Here is a 16,626-nt window from a genome sequence, read left to right as displayed (position 1 = left end):
TGACTCTCTATACATCAAAGAAACGAAACCACAACACTAACGAAGAAGAAAAAAATTGGATCTCCGATCATCATATGCCTCGAAGATGGCATAGTAATAGATGATGAAGAAGAAGCCATGAAAATAAGAGTAAAGGCACCAAAATATGATCTAAGAAAGGAATCATATACAAGCAAGGACATGGCTAAGATGTTTAAACAAAAAAAGGAAGTTGAATACTTCATCATGGAAACATATTGAGGATTAGTCGGGGCCTACATTGGCTTGCAAACAATCGCAACTCGCAAGAAAAAAAATTGTAAGGTTAAGATTCTACTGGCCAACTATGTATAATGTTGTCGAGAAAACAATCTTAAAATGTGAAAAAAGTGTCAACAGCACACACCGGTTCCATGAATCTTAGCAAACATAATGGTCAGTAGCATTTCAGATTTGACATAGTTGACCCTTTCTAGAAGCAACTAGAAAAATCAAGTTTCTAATTGATGGGACTGTCATTGGGGATTCAGAGGAGGTGGCTAGAGTGTTGAACATAATTCGGTTGCATAGTCCAGGTTTGGGTTTGGAGTTGAACATCAAGAAAACGGAGATTTTTTGGCCCGCCTGTGATGGTAGGAAGCTTCGTGCCGATTTATTCCCAACAGATATAGGGAGACCTTCTTTGGGGGTGAAGCTCCTTGGGGGGGGGGGGGGGGGGCTGTTAGCAGAGACCCAGGGTTTATTAGCGGGCTGGCCATGAAGAGAGCGGTCAATGTTGTTGATTTGATGTGCCTTCTTCCACAACTATGTGACCCACAGAGTGAGCTCCTTTTTCTTCGATCATGTACGGGTATTGCAAAACTTTTCTTTGGTTTAAGGACATGCCAGCCGATACACATAGAAGAGGCAGCGTTATTCTTTGACAAAGGATTACGCAGGTCTATCGAGGATATGGTGGTTTGTGGAGGCCCTTCTTTGGAGACATTCAGTGGCGTCTGGCTTCCTTACGTATTCGTTTCGGTGGTTTGGGTTTGTACTCGGCCTACGAGGTTTCCTCCTACGCATTTGTAGCCTCGAGGGCCCAATCTTGGGCATTACAAGACCACATCTTACGTGACAGTGGCGTATGTGGTATGGACTTGGATTACCTATGTGCTATGACTCGTCTTCGCAATACGATTACGGGATTTGATTGTAGCGGTTTCACTAATAAGGACACCGCCCCCCCCCCCCTAAATCCCAAAAAGCTTTGGCGTGTGCCCTTTTTAGCAAAATCGTCCAAGATATGGAAGTCGACTTTGACATGACTGTTAGACAGAAAGCAGTCTTTGAGTGTCTGCGGGCGCCTCATGCTCAGGATTTTCTGCTAATTATCCCTACTGATGGTCCTGGCCAACATATGTCTCCTGTGGAGTACCGAACTATCCTTCGTTACCACCTCATGATTCCCATATTCCCAATTGACGAGATATGTCTAGTTTGTCGCAAGGCATGTTTGGATACCTTTGGGGAACACGCGGTTCATTGTATAGAGCTCCCTGGTTTCAAGTATAGACATGATGTGGTTCGGGATGTTCTCTTTGATGCTTGTCGGCGTGCTGGTATTTTGGTGAAGAAAGAAGCGCCTGTGAACTTTTTGACGGACCTGGAGGATGGAAGGTCCACACTTAGACCGGCTGACATTTTGGTCTTTGTTTGGATATGAGGGAAGCATGCGTGCGTGGATCTTACTGGGGTCTCTCCTCTCGTTGGTTTGGGGAGCGGGGGTTTCACGACTGGGCATGCCGCTTTGAAAGCCGATGCGTGCAAGGTGGTAAAGCACCAGAATGCATGTATAGCAAATCAACATGTGTTTATTCCTTTTGCATTTGATACATTTGGTTTTCTCGCACCAGATGCAGTGGAGCTCCTCAATAGAGTCCAACGGGTCATGCATTCTAATGTCATATCTCCTAGATCCACAAATGTAGTTTTCAAAAGAATTGGTTTTGCTATCCAAAAAGAGCTAGCGGCGCAGCTTGTTACCCATTTGCCTTCAATCGATATGTATTGAACTATATTACAGAAATCGATCATTTTACAAAATAGGTAGAGACAGAAGCATTGGCAACAATAACACGAATAAGCATGATTAATCTTACGACACTGACTCGAAATCTAAAGAAACTTTACGTATTACACTCTAGCACCCATTGAAATAGAACCATTCCCGCAAGAAACACCTCAATCACAACAAAATACTAGCAAAACTAGAAACACAAGGGTTACCTACCTACATGCCATGATACCATCCTAAAACAAAAGTTATCGCAAGTGTCGGGAATACATAACCTCAAAAAACAATGTTTAAGCAAAGCACCAAAACATACCATAATTGTTTAAAAAAGCAACAAAGAAAATCACTACATGATAGCATGATATCACCTTCAGTAATCAAGTTACCAAATTAGTAATCATTTTGCCTATTCATCTAAATGGTAGCCATTTTTATGATCGATCCTCCCCAAAGTCAAGAATGTACAACTAATTAATAAACTAAATACTTGTTTGCTCAACAAATCTTCCATTTTCACAAGAGAAAAATGAGCAAAAATTACATAAAAGACAATCTAGACAACATTTGTACTATATATACAGAAATCAACAGTCCAGCGTATATCAAAAATAATATAAAATACGTTAGAAACTAGTCACACTACTCTATCTCTTTCTTTGTAGGATAGATGTGGGTAAACCCAAAACAACATATTAAACTTAACAAGATCAGACCCTTATAAGGTCCCCCGAAAAAAAAAATTGTTTTTTACTCTTAGAATATATATTTTTTTAGAAAAAAAAAATCAGCAACCAGAACCTTCATTTGATGATGAATGTTCTTCGGTGCTATCTTGAGCCGGTTTCCCTTGTATTATTTCATCGTTTTCTGGAAGTTTTATTTTTGGGGAAAGCCTCTTGGCTTCTTCGGTAGTGTATATGAAGATCTTTCTCACCATATTGCAAAACTCACTACACATTTAAAAAATAAAAAAAACAAAAAACATTAAATATTCGACTTAAAAGAACAAGTTGTATTGTGTTTGGTGTGCATTAATGGATCGAGATGCATGTCAATACGACAAGAATAGCAATTTTTTTACCAACTCTTGATCTCTTGCTTGGGTAAAAGACAAAAATACCCTCCACATCATCTGTCATCGAAAATAGTCCTAGATAGCTTGTCTAGTCCACCTTACATTTTCTACTTTACGTAAATCTTTTTTGTAATTACATTTTTGGTCCCCAAGTATAATTGATATTTCAATTTTGGTCCCCAAAAGTTTTCTTGTCCAACTTTGGTCGTTATTTGAGTAGGTTCTTTTAATGTTTTTGGTCCCTTTACCAAGTAAAATGACTACTTTTGGTCCCTAAACATAGCTGACTTTTGCAATTTTGGCCCCTAAACATTTTCTCTTGCAACATTGGTTGTTATTTGAGGTTCTTGTAACATTTAGGACGTTGCAAGTAAAATGACTATTTTTTGTCCCTAAGCATAGCTAATTTTTGCAATTTTGGCCCAACAATTATATTCATTTTACTTGGTTACAAAAAAAACCTCATATAAGGACCGTTTTTGCACAGAAAAAACTTTTTGAGGCCAAAAATGTGATTTACTCTTTTTTTGTATGTTTAGAAAATATGAGAAAAAAGAACAAAAAATAAATTGTGAAAAGTTGGGACTTAATGGGGAATGTCAAACTTCCTTGATTCATCTGTTAAGTCGTTCTTTCTGTGTTAACTCTGATATGTATATAACTTACTGCCATGGATCATCTCCAACCATCATGATGTCATCCTCGACATCCGTGTATACAACTTGCCATTTTTTTGGTACTTCACGAAGTTCACCTTCAATTTCAAACATATTTTCCAATTTGCTCAGTAAATCCTCATAACAATTAAATTGTGTCAAATCTACAGCTCTACCAACAGCAATTCCTTGCATATGAACCTGCAAGGATTTATAAATACTACATCATATATATATATATATATATATATATATATATATATATATATATATATATATATATATAAAATGACAAAAATCACATTCAATATTTTTTTTCAAACACATTAAATACTGAACCAATCACAATTTAAAGTTTGAACAACTGAAAACATACCTTAGTGCAGCTACGGATTTGTCTAGTATGCAACACACTAGATTTCTCAGGCTCACAGCTTGCTGAAGGAATATCAGATTCTGTATCTAGAGGGCATATTCGTAATTCCTCAGTCATTCCTCTAGACATGCCCATACCAACGGGTGAAGTTTCATCCACAGTTGAGTGTTCAAGCAACTCGATTCCAAATAGTCTGTACCCATTACTCTGTCTCTTTTCACCATTTTCTTTATTAGCCACATGTTCAAATGATTCTGTTAGTGGCTCCCTTAAGTTTGACCATTGAATAGATGTGGTGGAAACAGGTGGCATAGAACCATTTTCACTGTAACTCAGGGAGATACTGTTGACATTATTTGATGGGTAAATATCACGCCCACGTTGTGGCTCACAATATTGAAATGCTGAGTGGCGATCAGCAGGCGGTTTCCACATCCCTAAAAATTTCCATTGAGAGAAAATTAGGAACAAATGATTTTGAAAGTCTTGTGTTTTTGTTATGCATGACATGACATGACATGACAGGTTGTACTGTGTTTGTCATGGATTGTACTGTGACTGAGACAGGTGTCAATGGGACAAAAACTACAACTTCTTGTTCTGCCTAAAAAGGTAGGACAAGATGGGACAGAGACTCAGCTCTTGGTTTCTTGTCTGAGCAAAAAGACAAAAACGCCCTTCTCATCCTTATCATTGAAATAGCCCTAGAAAGCCTGTCCAGTCACGTCAATCCAGTTTAGTCCAGTCCAGGAGAGACTCTCCTGGACTGGATGGAATGGAGAGGATTGACTGACTGGATAGGCGTTCTAGGGCTATTTCAATGATAAGGATGAGAAGGGCGTTTTTGTCTTTTGCACATACAAGAAACCAAGAGCTGAGTCTCTGTCCCATCTTGTCCTACCTTTTTAGGCAGGACCAGAAGTTGTAGTTTTTGTCCCATTGACACCTGTCTCAGTCACAGTACAATGCATGCCAAACGCAGTACAACCTGTTCTGTCATGTCATGTGATATGCATAACAGATGAGTTAAATAAAATACCAAGTGTGGAAAGATCTGGCATGGAAGAAGGTAAGACGGGAGGGCGGGCCCGCTTATTTCTATGTGGAGGTTGAGGGTTTGATGAAGTGTTGGATGCTACAAGTGGTTCCAGTTCCCAAGGTGAGACTCTATCTGGGCGTAATATTGATGAGGGTTCATCCCATTGAACCTGAAGTAGCCAAAAACATTCCACATTTTTTGAATTTAGATGACATTGCTATAATTGGGTAGACTTTTCAAAATACATTTTGTAATAAGAAGAAATGAAATTAGGATGCTATTCTGAGCACCTTTAGGGATCGCCATTCAGAATCCAGCCATTTTGATGACGCGGTATCTCCAACACCAACTATGGTCCCACTAAACCTTCTTTCAGGAACCTCTTCACCTTCAAATCTCATTTTAAACCTCATTCCAACTGAAAGCTTATGGTTTTGAGCTTCAAGGTACTTGTTAAGGCTCACAATGAACTCTGATCGACTAGTTCTGATCACAAATAGTGCCAAATTTAGCAAATTATAAAGATAAATGATCATAATCACGTGTTTGTTGATAATATAAACCACCAATAACAATTAAGATGATTAACAGCAAATTGTTCTTTCCATATTAATTATTCCTGCTGATTGATTTGTCAAACTAAAATATTAATTTTCCACCCATTCATAAAGAAATTAGAAATAAACTACGGCTAATGATTAATGAATACCTTGGTTTATAAAAAACTGAAAAAAGGGTTCCAGTTGCAATTGCATGAGAGGCAGTAGCAAGAACACCAAGATGCATGCTATGACTTGATATCACAGATGATGGCATATTGTTTAAAAGTCTCATAAGCCTCCTTACTCCAACGCGTAGCTCCCCATTTTCCCCCCTGAGGGCAATATGGTCATAATGTTAACTTATTGAAAATCATTAACTTAATCACTAATTCAAGTTATTCTTCATACAACTCACCTTAAAAAGATAAAAGCGTCACCAGCAACCAACTTTTTTGCACTAACAAACACACTCCATCCAGTAGTCAACAAGTGACGACGAGGTTGACCTGAAAATTTTATATCCAAAATCAGTCAACAAGTCAACAGAATTTATGAGAAAAAGTCACAAAAAGGGTAACAACCTCGGAAAATATGACGAAAATGCCATTCGTTGCCATGAAGATCACTAGCAACCAGTTCTTGCCAGGGTGGCTGTTGGGACATGTCCTGATTACAAAACTCAAAGTTAGTAAGCATGGAAGAGAAAAACCAACAGAAGGGTAAAATGGTAAATGTTACCAGTGGGGGCAAACAGTCATCTGCATGCCTACGAAGAACAGAGAATCCACCATGAGTGCTTGTATCAGATGCAGTAAGTGTCTTGCAGAATGAGTGGACAGTGCAATTAGGAGGTTCTGGAAGTGGAGGATCTGGGCTTGTTACCTCATTTTGCTGATCCACAAAAGAACATAAAAATAAATTTTGAACTAAAAAAAGAAAAAGAAAAATGGTATTCTTAACATATAACTTAATAAGCTCACATTTGTGTCAGGCAAGAGTGTTATTTGTGCATAAACTTCATCAGTTTCTGGTTCAGCCTGAAAAAATGATTCCAGAACTGAATTACTTGAATACCCAAATGGATTATGAGTATTACTCTCTGAAAAAGACTAAACTACCCTCACTGACTTACCCGAAGGTGAACATTCATCACTTTACATAGTATTTTGGCTGGTAAATTAAATGATGGGAGCTGCTGGTCTAATCCTTGATGCATGGAAGCCTCAAGCTGTAAGAATAACCAAAATTCTGTGTCATTGCATGTGGTCTTGAAATAAAAAGAAAAGATTCACATCAAAAGTTTAAAAATGAAGCCTTGAAAGGAAATTATATAACAAACCTGTTCCATGTGGCCTTGAGGGAAGTAATAAACACGTTCTCCTTCACGAGGGACATTGACAAGAGGGCCAGCACAGGCATGCCACAATTCTTTGTATATGGCATCACCAGAGGATCCTGAAAAACATGAGTATTATATTATATAACAAACATATGTGAATTACTGTATTGATATGCATATGTGTTTGATACCGATTTTTTAAAAAGATAATTAGTTATAACCTGATTGAGGCCCTCCAGGAAAATGAGTAGCAGCAACATGTGCCATGAAGAAACAATTTAATTTAGGGAGCAACACTAGATATAACAAAGTGTGAGCACTGAAGCACAGTCTTGTATTGAGTACCTGTAACAAACACAAACACAAAGAATAACCAGAGTGGTAGTCAGTATGTAATCAAAAAGAACTCCATAACATTAATCAAAAAGTACTAGTCTACTACAAGACATATGGTCTGTAAGACACTGGTATTCCACCTCCAACATCATCAAGAAAGCACTGAATGTTTCATGGGTGAATCGTATGCTCCTAATTGGACTCAGATAAATCTCTTCACAAAGTGAGCCGATTCACAAGTATCTTCACCTACTATCGTCTAAAGTATCTTCACCTACCCGACTACATCCATCATTTCCATCTACCATACTCCATACGAGGTACACCGAAAAACGTATATCCGTGGATTGCAGATCAAACATGATATCCAGACACAATAGATCGGACACAACAATGAAATAAATTTGAAGGAACAAAAATCGAAGTTAATTGTATTCAGATTTAAGTCAACAGAATTTCAACAGCTCTAAAAGAATAAAAAAGTTATTATACACGAAACAAACTAGAATCAAAAACAATCAACGGGACATATGAACAACTTACAATGAATGTGCCCACAGATTGAAGCAAAAGTGACGGAAAATCAATGAGAATCCACAGCATCCAACATATCCACACCAATCGCAATCTAACCAACGCAAAAATTGAGGATCAAAGAAGGAGTTGATAGAAAGATGTGTGTTATAGTAAATGATTAGGGTTTCGAAGAAAAGAGTAAAGGTGAAAAGGGGAAGATTAAAGATGATGGATTATTGATGGTCTTTGCCTGGTTGAAGCCGACACGACCCCTGCACACACAGTATTTAAAACATCAATAAATAAATAAAATGAATTTCTTTTATTATTAAATTTATACAATAGTATATTTTGTTTCGCCTTAAAATAACTCTCCATCCAAAATAAGTTAATAACATAATTTATTAGTGAAAATTTAAATATTATCCTAACTTTTTTTTTCTACTTATATTTTTATTCTTTTTTTCTATTTATATTTTTATTCATATGAAAAGGTGATAAATATTATATTTAGATAATATTAATTATATTTTAATATATTTATCATCATTTGAAAAGGATTGAAAGATAATTAGAAAGAAAATTAAGAAGATAATACTTAACAAATTAAAATGATGTTTGTTTTCTAAGAGATAAGATGTATGCACTCTTGTCGGATCAAATGTTTGTAATGTATAAGAAGAAAATTATTTGTTTTATTAACGTTTGCAAGTTGTTAAAATAAATAGTAATATAAATACATTGATTTTTAAACTTAAAAAAGTTTTTCAAAACTGAAATTTAAATAATTCTAGTTTTACAACACTGAAAATATAATTTAAACAACCATAATAATTTTTTTTAATTATTCATTTCATATTTTGTTTTAACTACTTAACAGTTTCATCTCATAACTAAGTCATATATTTCTAGTCTGATGCATATCATATACTTCAGTCTCATCTCCCTCGTCATCAACATCCATATTTCTATTTCAAAGGTTAATAACATAAACAACATAAATATATAATCGGAAATCAACATAGAGAAACAAATAAACAATATAAATAAAATTTTCAAATAATATTTCCTTTATTCGATTATAGATTAACTGCACAAAAATACATAATTATATAAAAAAAATATCAACTATATATGTTCCTTATTTGATTATAAATATGAAAGCTTATAATGTGTCTTGAAATGTAGATACCAAATAAAAGAACAAGCCCTTAAATATTGATTTGAATATGGAAATATAAATAATTAAATTTTCTAAAGAATTATGTCAATTATCTAACTATAAATTATAAATTATAAATTTACAATATATAACTGCAATCGTTGATTTTAAAGTATGTTAAGCAAATTAATAACAAACTAATTAAAAATAGATTTTAAAACAGTTTTTAAAACGCTAACAAAAAGCTGCAATATTTTTAGCATATAAGATAATGATAAAAAGCTTAAATAAATCCAAATTGAGAAATTAGGTGCAAAACATTTTATTTGGAAAAACATCATCTAGTCCTTTCAAATTATACATATTATTAATACATATATATATATATATATATATATATATATATATATATATATATATATATATATATATATTAAAAATGTCCTAAGTTAGCAATAGTAAAGTTCCTATTTTTTTTTGTCTATTTTGGTCCTACTTTCTCTACTTCAGTTTACGTTTGTTTTTTATATTTTTGGTCGTTTTGGTGTATTGTACCTAACTTCACCATGGTTATTCTAACTTTACTACGGTCACCGCCTTCGAATCCTTCCCACTGCCTCTTATCCAATATCTTCTTTCATCCGATTTCTTCTACTTCGTTCCTTTCTCGGTTTCTCTCAACCGATTATCAACCACACCACTGTCGATTTTCTATCCGGACTCGACGTCCCACCTGTGGAGATGAAGCTGAGGATCGACCCATCCCCACTAGTGTAAGGAGCTAGATCAACAGTTTTAGATAACGTCTCCTGTTCTGGTGTCATGTTCTTCCCCAAAATACTACTCATACCCATTCCACCACTTAGATTTCTTCTTCAGGATTCGCCTGTTGTCTTGGGCGTGGCCGCCAACAATGAAAATAATGGCGGGGGAAGAGAAAAGGCATCTGATGATGCAAAAAAATTTCGGTGATCAATCTGAAGAACAAGAGGAAGAAGAGGTTGAATTGTATTTGTTATTCATCTATCTCTTCATGTATTTGTTCCTCTCTGAAACAATTGATCGATATTTCACATTTGTATATTGCGATATGGGTTTGTAGGTGTCATTGATTTCTCAGAAAAAGGAGTGGTGCCTGTCGACGTGTCAGGGCAGACGCAGGTGTTGAGGTCCACCGCCTCCTCCACAGCCATCGACGGTGAGTCTACCGATTTATTTATATTGTTGATTCATGTTCAAACCAATTTATTTATATTGTTGGTGTAAACATGTTGAAATTGGCTTTAGGTGATGTGGAGGAATTGCTGTAAGATAGGATTGCAAGCTTTTTCAACAGATCTCAATTTTTCACATATCAAGATCGTTTTAACCCCCTTCTCCTTCAATAAGGTACCGTTATGCATCCAAATAGATCAGTGCATGTCACAACTAGGAAATTCTATATCCTTGTAACTATAACAATGATAGCCATTGTAACCAAAAAATTGAAAGCATGCTTGATGTTTATTCAATGACAACATAACTCCATCAAAAACTCTATACAAACACTTCAATTGGTCAACAAAAGACTGGAAACACTAAGAATCCCAGCATAAGTTCATTTTGGACTAGGATTTCCTTGTTGGGCCCAATGGACCAATAAGTTTCCAATTTGACTATTTTGGGCTTAGAAACCTTAAATGGGCTCTAATTGGACCCACTTTCATGAAACCTAACATGTTGAGCCATAATGGATCCAAAATGAATTGAATTTTTCTTAATGGGCCTTGTTGGGCCATAACAAAACAAATTAACCCTAATGGACCATAAAAAACCCATTATTTTATACTAATTAGGCCATGAACTATCCAAAGGAGCCCAATGGGTCGAAAACCTTCTCTATGAACCTCATAGTTTCGAACCAAGGCCAAAAGTGGGCCAAATTAATCCATATCTTTTTTCATTAGGCCCATTTCGGCCCAAGATAAAAAAAAAAAAAAGAAATGAGATTAATGGGAGATTAAGGGGAGGTGGGGTGACACCTCAAAATTGTATGTACGATAATAATGCACCATTCTCACATCCCCATGCATCTATCACCTCACTCTCTCTCTTCTTCCCTCTTCTTTTCTACCCTCGGCCGAACACACACACCCTCACCACCTTCAACTTTCATTTCAAACTCTCTCAAACCTTTCAAGAACATCTTCTTACCTCCCTCAAAATCTCGAAAATTAATGTGGCTCCAAGAAGATCTTTCACTTATATCACCATCATTGGTAAGTTATTGTTATACATAAGTCTTGGTTTCCATTCTTAAGCTAAGAACAACTCCTTATGTGACTTTATTTGGTAATCATACTTCCTAGAAAACCTCTAAGTTTGAAAGTTCTCTTCAAGGAAGTGTCTAAGGCCGAAAACCACACCATCTTCTTCCATTCTTCTTCAAAACCGAAACCACAAACCCAAGGTGAGTTCATAACCCCTTGTTTTCAGTTTTACTTGTTTTTTGGGGGGAGAATACAAGTGTTATGTGTTGATCTATGTGTGTTTGCATGTTATATGTGATTTCTTTGGCTTGTGTTGTGAAAATGTGATATGATTTGTTATATCTCGAGATCTATGGCTAAAGTGTGAAGGATACATAAATAAAAACATAATAAACAACATACTTCAAAGATCTAAGAGTCTTTATGTTCAAGAAGTGAAAAACAAGGCCAAAGATTTTCATAAGTGTCATTTTTGCAAAATAACAAAGATTTGGTTAAAAGATGACATTTTCAGTTTTTATAAGGATAATATGGTATATATATCTATACAAAATATGATTTTTATGGAAACAGTGTTTCTCAAAGGACCAAAAACATAAATGTTTGCTTATTGGGCTTATATTTGGGCCCCAATGGTTTTTGGGCCCAAATTTGCGAAAAGGATGAAACTCGAGGCTGAAATTGTAAATTAATCAAAGTATAAATCAAAAACGTGAATAAATTAAATTCAGGGGCTGAAAATGACCCTTGTTGCTAAATTGGACTAATAATGCAAAGATTTTAGATTTTGGGCCAAAATTGTAAAACTTAAGGCAAATGGGCAAAAATATGTAAATTTTTAGCAAGTAAGGGCTGAAAATGTCAAAAGTTGTATTTTGGGCTGAAATTATAATTTAAGATTTTTTTTGGGCCGAAAATGCCAAGTTAAATAATCTAATGGACTAAAATGTCATTTTTCATCAAAAAGGACTAAAAGTGTCATTTTGCACCATTAAGGGATGAAAATGTAAATTTTGTAAGAAAAAGGGACTGAAATGGTCAAATAAACATTTTGGGCCAAATATGTAAATTTCTAAACAATTGGATCAAAGATACAAATTTTTACAACATGGAGGTTTAAAAATGGTATTTTTATAAAAACTAAGAATATCGTTATAAACCAACATTGAGTATTTTAACATTGAAAGTAAACACCTAGTGTAAACCAAATTTCATACTACAACTTATATCGACAAACATAAAAACGATTCAATGGCTGAGCCCAATATTTCATACTCGTGCTTATTGGGCCTTCGTGACCCAATTATACGATTGTTGGGGCCAATATAATCAAAACATGTTTATTGGGCCTTGGTGACCCAATTACATGCCCAATGGACCTTTATCATCTTTAACATGCTATTGGGCCTTAGTGGCCCATTTGCATTGCTAATATGGCCCTAAACTTTTATCACATGCTCAATGGTCTATAACGTGTCCGTAGCATACTTGACAGCCTATAATAACATACATGATTAGTGGGCCACCGTTGTCTTCTTTCGTGTATGTTAGGCTTACTTCATATTCACGTAAACATCAATCAGGTTGTAAAACAATGTTATTCAATTTCATTGGGATTTAGTGAGAAATAACGGGTGGCACCAATAAGAGTTGTAGCCTGTAGTTATAATCTTCTGGAGGGAGAGCGAGAGTTTGTGTATTGATCTATACGGGGGTGACTCCCCCACACCTGAGCTGTTCGCTACAGTTAGACTCGGCCAGTCTAGGGCGACAAAATCTTGATCAAAACCGGCGTTAGGAAAAATGCCAAGCCAGGCGAATTAGTCACTATTATGCATGGTTAGAACGACTCTCATAGAGATCCATTACCATCTAAGTACTCATGGGAAATCATATTCATACACCGACTCATGGGAAATCATATTCATACACCGTGACGATGCAAAGTGATTTATACAATAATACAAAACTATCAAACTATTTAAATTGGAAAACATCGGGTTTTCCGGGGAACGACATTATTCACTTCTACATACAACAACTACAATACAAGGAACAATTATGAAAGGCATTCGCTTTTACATGTTTTGAAATCACATACATATACACTTATGGGATCATCACATCTTTTTCGTAAATAGTTTTTGTTACAGAAAATATCGAATTTTCTGGGTTTTACAAACAATACAAACTATTTTTTTATATATCAAACATGCTTATGAACTCACCAACATTATATATGTTGACCGTTTTCAAAATAAGTTGTATTCTCAGGTAACCGTTAGAATGAAGAATCATCAAGCGTGTTTCTGAAATTTCTTTTGTGCAATGTCAATCGTTAAACAATTTATGTTCTGTGATGTTGTAATGTAAACAATGTACTTGATGTGAACAAGGTCAATTGTAATGCATTAATAAGTTTATGTTATGTCTCATGTATATTCATTGTGATGATATTTCAATTTAAGTCACACGAGCCCTTGGACGTTTCCGCCGTCTGGTTCGGGGGTGTGACAGGTTGGTATCAGAGCTTTGTTTATAGTGAACTAGCATATCTAACCATACATGATATGTAACCATAAACATAACGGGAATAAATAACTCTGAACAAAAATAAAATTTCATACTTATGTGCTTATATTAAAAACAACAATATAACAACATTTAAAAGTCTTTGGAGGATTCGAACATTTTCAATTGTGCTCGGACAGTTATGAACCCGTAATGGGGGTAAATGTAGCCTGATCAACTACATTCACCCAAGGTACGATTGTCATGTGCTCGGGTGTGATTGTAATTGATGTGCACAAAAGTACCCACTAATTTTAATATTTATAACCTAACAAACTTAGACTATCTATGCACTTATAGGCAGTGTACCTAGTCAGATTACAGTATAGCTTAGGTAAGTCGGGTGTCGATCACAGGGAACGGTGGATTAATTTAATATATTTGATTATAGGTTACAGGTCACGCGAAAATAATAAAGAAAATAGTTTAATAAATCTCAAACTAACAATTAACAACTCTCGATAAACTAATAGGAAAACACATCTCTTCAGATACTTTGGTTTAGATAAATTACACCTTAAAACATAGACAATTGCATACACAAATTCATTTATTCATGTTCACCGATTCCTAAAATGATTAGATTCGCGTTCACTATAACTAATCCTTTAGCAAACAAGTCAATTTAAACAGTGATCAGTTGATTAAACTAACATGCTTCCTAGTGTTCAGTTCGTATCAAGCAAGACTTGTAAATATAGTTAATCAAATTACTAATTCAATTTAACCTCTTGTTGATGGTCATCAAACAATGCTCACACATTAACTTACTTATTCTCAAGTTAATCCTAGTTTCACATTCGTTATTCCTAGACTTATAATCTCGGTGGTCATCAAAATCATAAGAGACAAGCAATCAAGCAGATGTTCATACAACTCAATTTACTTAACAATTAACAGCAAATAATTATCATTAATACGTAAGGATCTTTTAACAAGCTTGACAAGATAAATTAAACACAAACAAACAATTTAATATAGGAATTAGTCTAATAGTCAAAGTTTCATTCAATCATAAACGCAAAGTAAAAGGTTTTTACACCTAAATCAGAAACTAAATACAGAATAGTAACACAATGGAATGCTAAACATGGTCACGTTAACAACCCATATGATTACCGACATGTATCCGCTCTCCAATCCTTCCGATCTCCACTCCCGTTAGCTTAACGGCCTTCCGGCCACCTCCTAGACCCTCAAAACGACAACTATGAAGTTTTCTAGTTGCACAAGTCGAAGTGGAATATCATAGATTATGAAACTGGTGGAATGATATGGGGTATTTATAGTTGATGGAGATGGAATTATATGGAATATTAGAGTTGGATTGGAATAAGGAAACTAATGTGGCTTAGGGATTAAGCGAATAAAGATAAGGAAAGTGGTGCTTGGGGAATAAGTAACTTGGAGGGAATTTCTGTCCAGCTTTTATGCTTCATCTTCAAGGCCGATTTTGGATAAGATAAGTGTCGAATTAGCCAAAAGTCCCTCTCACATAAGTAGTAGGAAATTTCGTCTAGTTTTCAGAACATTTTGAATCTCGTCAATTGGACTTGTGAGTCATCAGATATACCCGAAACACTAAAGAGGGGTCAATCTGCCAGCAATATCCTTTTTGCATCTTTTCAGCTCCATTCTCTTCCTTTTGCATTCCAACTCCCATTTTTACTGTAATTAAATATTTCAAAGCATATTAAGTATATTTTAGGTCTAAATATGTCACACCCCCGAACCAGACGGCGGAAACGTCCGGGGGCTGTCGTGACTCAATTGCATACCATAACATTGAATATATATGAAACATAACAACATTCGTCACCATTCATTACATAGTACAACCAGTAGTGTTTACATGTCATACATTGTTTAAAACATTACATTCCCAAAAATTAATTTGTTCCATTCATTCAAAAATAAACTGCAACCGTCACTGAATATGATTTCCCTTGATTCACTGGTTCCCTGAGAATACAAGTATTTTGAAAAACGTCAACATATGAAATGTTGGTGAGTTCATAAGTAGTGTTTGAAATCGAATGTTTGTATTGCTTGAAAAACCACCAGAAAATCCGATATTTTCTGAAAAGAAAAGCTTTTGAAAACGTTTGTGAAGATCCATAGGTATGCTTGTTTGTTTCTATACTTGTAAAAAAAATATATTCATTGAATATGTATGCTTTTCAAATCTGTATGTATTGAAATCCCTAGGAAAACCCGACGTTCTCCTAGTTCCTTGAGTTACATGAAGTTACATTGAAACCGTTGCATAGCGTATAGTGTCAGTCCCAGGCGACGTTGGAAGGTTCTCGAGCAGGATTATTTACTACAAACCCGCGTTACACAAACGCTCCGTTTATAGATATACTAACGAACCCGAAGGCGTCGTCAGTACTAATCGCGTTATCCAATCGCCCGGACAAGGTGTAGTCCCACATCCGAAGAGAAAGAGGTCACGAAGACCCCGGTGACTCCATTAACCGGTTGGGGAAAATATGCGTGCGAGGGGTCCCCGACCCGCCTCGTAAAATATGCAGACTCTTCTAGCAATACCAAGGACCCTTGGGGACCAGTGGTACAAGCCATTGAAAGTCACTCTACGTTGTGCCAAGTCGGTGAAACTCAACACTTCGTAGAAAATATGTGTCTTCGGGCCTTAAGATCAGGTCATTGGGCTAGCTAGGCCCAACAAGCAAGATTTTACACTTTTGGGGCCCGAAGATGGTGCGTAGA

At 35.7% G+C, this 16,626-nt stretch overlaps 1 protein-coding gene across 1 annotated transcript; it reads right to left on the bottom strand.

Moving 5' to 3' along the window:
* Positions 1-2,589: 2,589 nt before the first annotated feature.
* LOC145063318 (auxin response factor 1) lies at positions 2,590-8,188 on the bottom strand. Its single transcript, XM_079010908.1, has 14 exons — positions 7,942-8,188; positions 7,284-7,407; positions 7,063-7,178; positions 6,856-6,951; positions 6,704-6,760; positions 6,462-6,614; positions 6,305-6,389; positions 6,139-6,229; positions 5,891-6,055; positions 5,472-5,667; positions 5,182-5,350; positions 4,143-4,579; positions 3,777-3,967; positions 2,590-2,985 (listed from the first exon to the last, which is right to left on the bottom strand). The coding sequence occupies exons 1-14, from the start codon at positions 7,999-8,001 to the stop codon at positions 2,820-2,822; spliced, it is 2,106 nt and encodes a 701-aa protein (XP_078867034.1). The 5' UTR covers positions 8,002-8,188; the 3' UTR covers positions 2,590-2,819.
* Positions 8,189-16,626: the final 8,438 nt, after the last annotated feature.

The sequence above is a fragment of the Lactuca serriola genome, chromosome 7 (genome assembly GCF_051521515.1).
Source record: "Lactuca serriola cultivar US96UC23 chromosome 7, Lser_US96UC23_V15, whole genome shotgun sequence".
NCBI lineage: Eukaryota > Viridiplantae > Streptophyta > Magnoliopsida > Asterales > Asteraceae > Lactuca > Lactuca serriola.
This window is presented reverse-complemented; position numbering and strand designations above follow the sequence as displayed.

What these genes read in the sequence shown, in the direction of transcription:
- LOC145063318 (XM_079010908.1), bottom strand. Translation starts at nt 8,001, where the DNA reads ATGCTGTGGATTCTCATTGATTTTCCGTCACTTTTGCTTCAATCTGTG. An exon ending in AATCTGTGGGCACATTCATT is followed by an intron (nt 7,408 to 7,941) that starts GTAAGTTGTTCA and finishes TGTTTGTTACAG; the next exon opens with GTACTCAATACAAGACTGTG. An exon ending in TGATGAATGTTCACCTTCGG is followed by an intron (nt 6,761 to 6,855) that starts GTAAGTCAGTGA and finishes TCATTTTTTCAG; the next exon opens with GCTGAACCAGAAACTGATGA.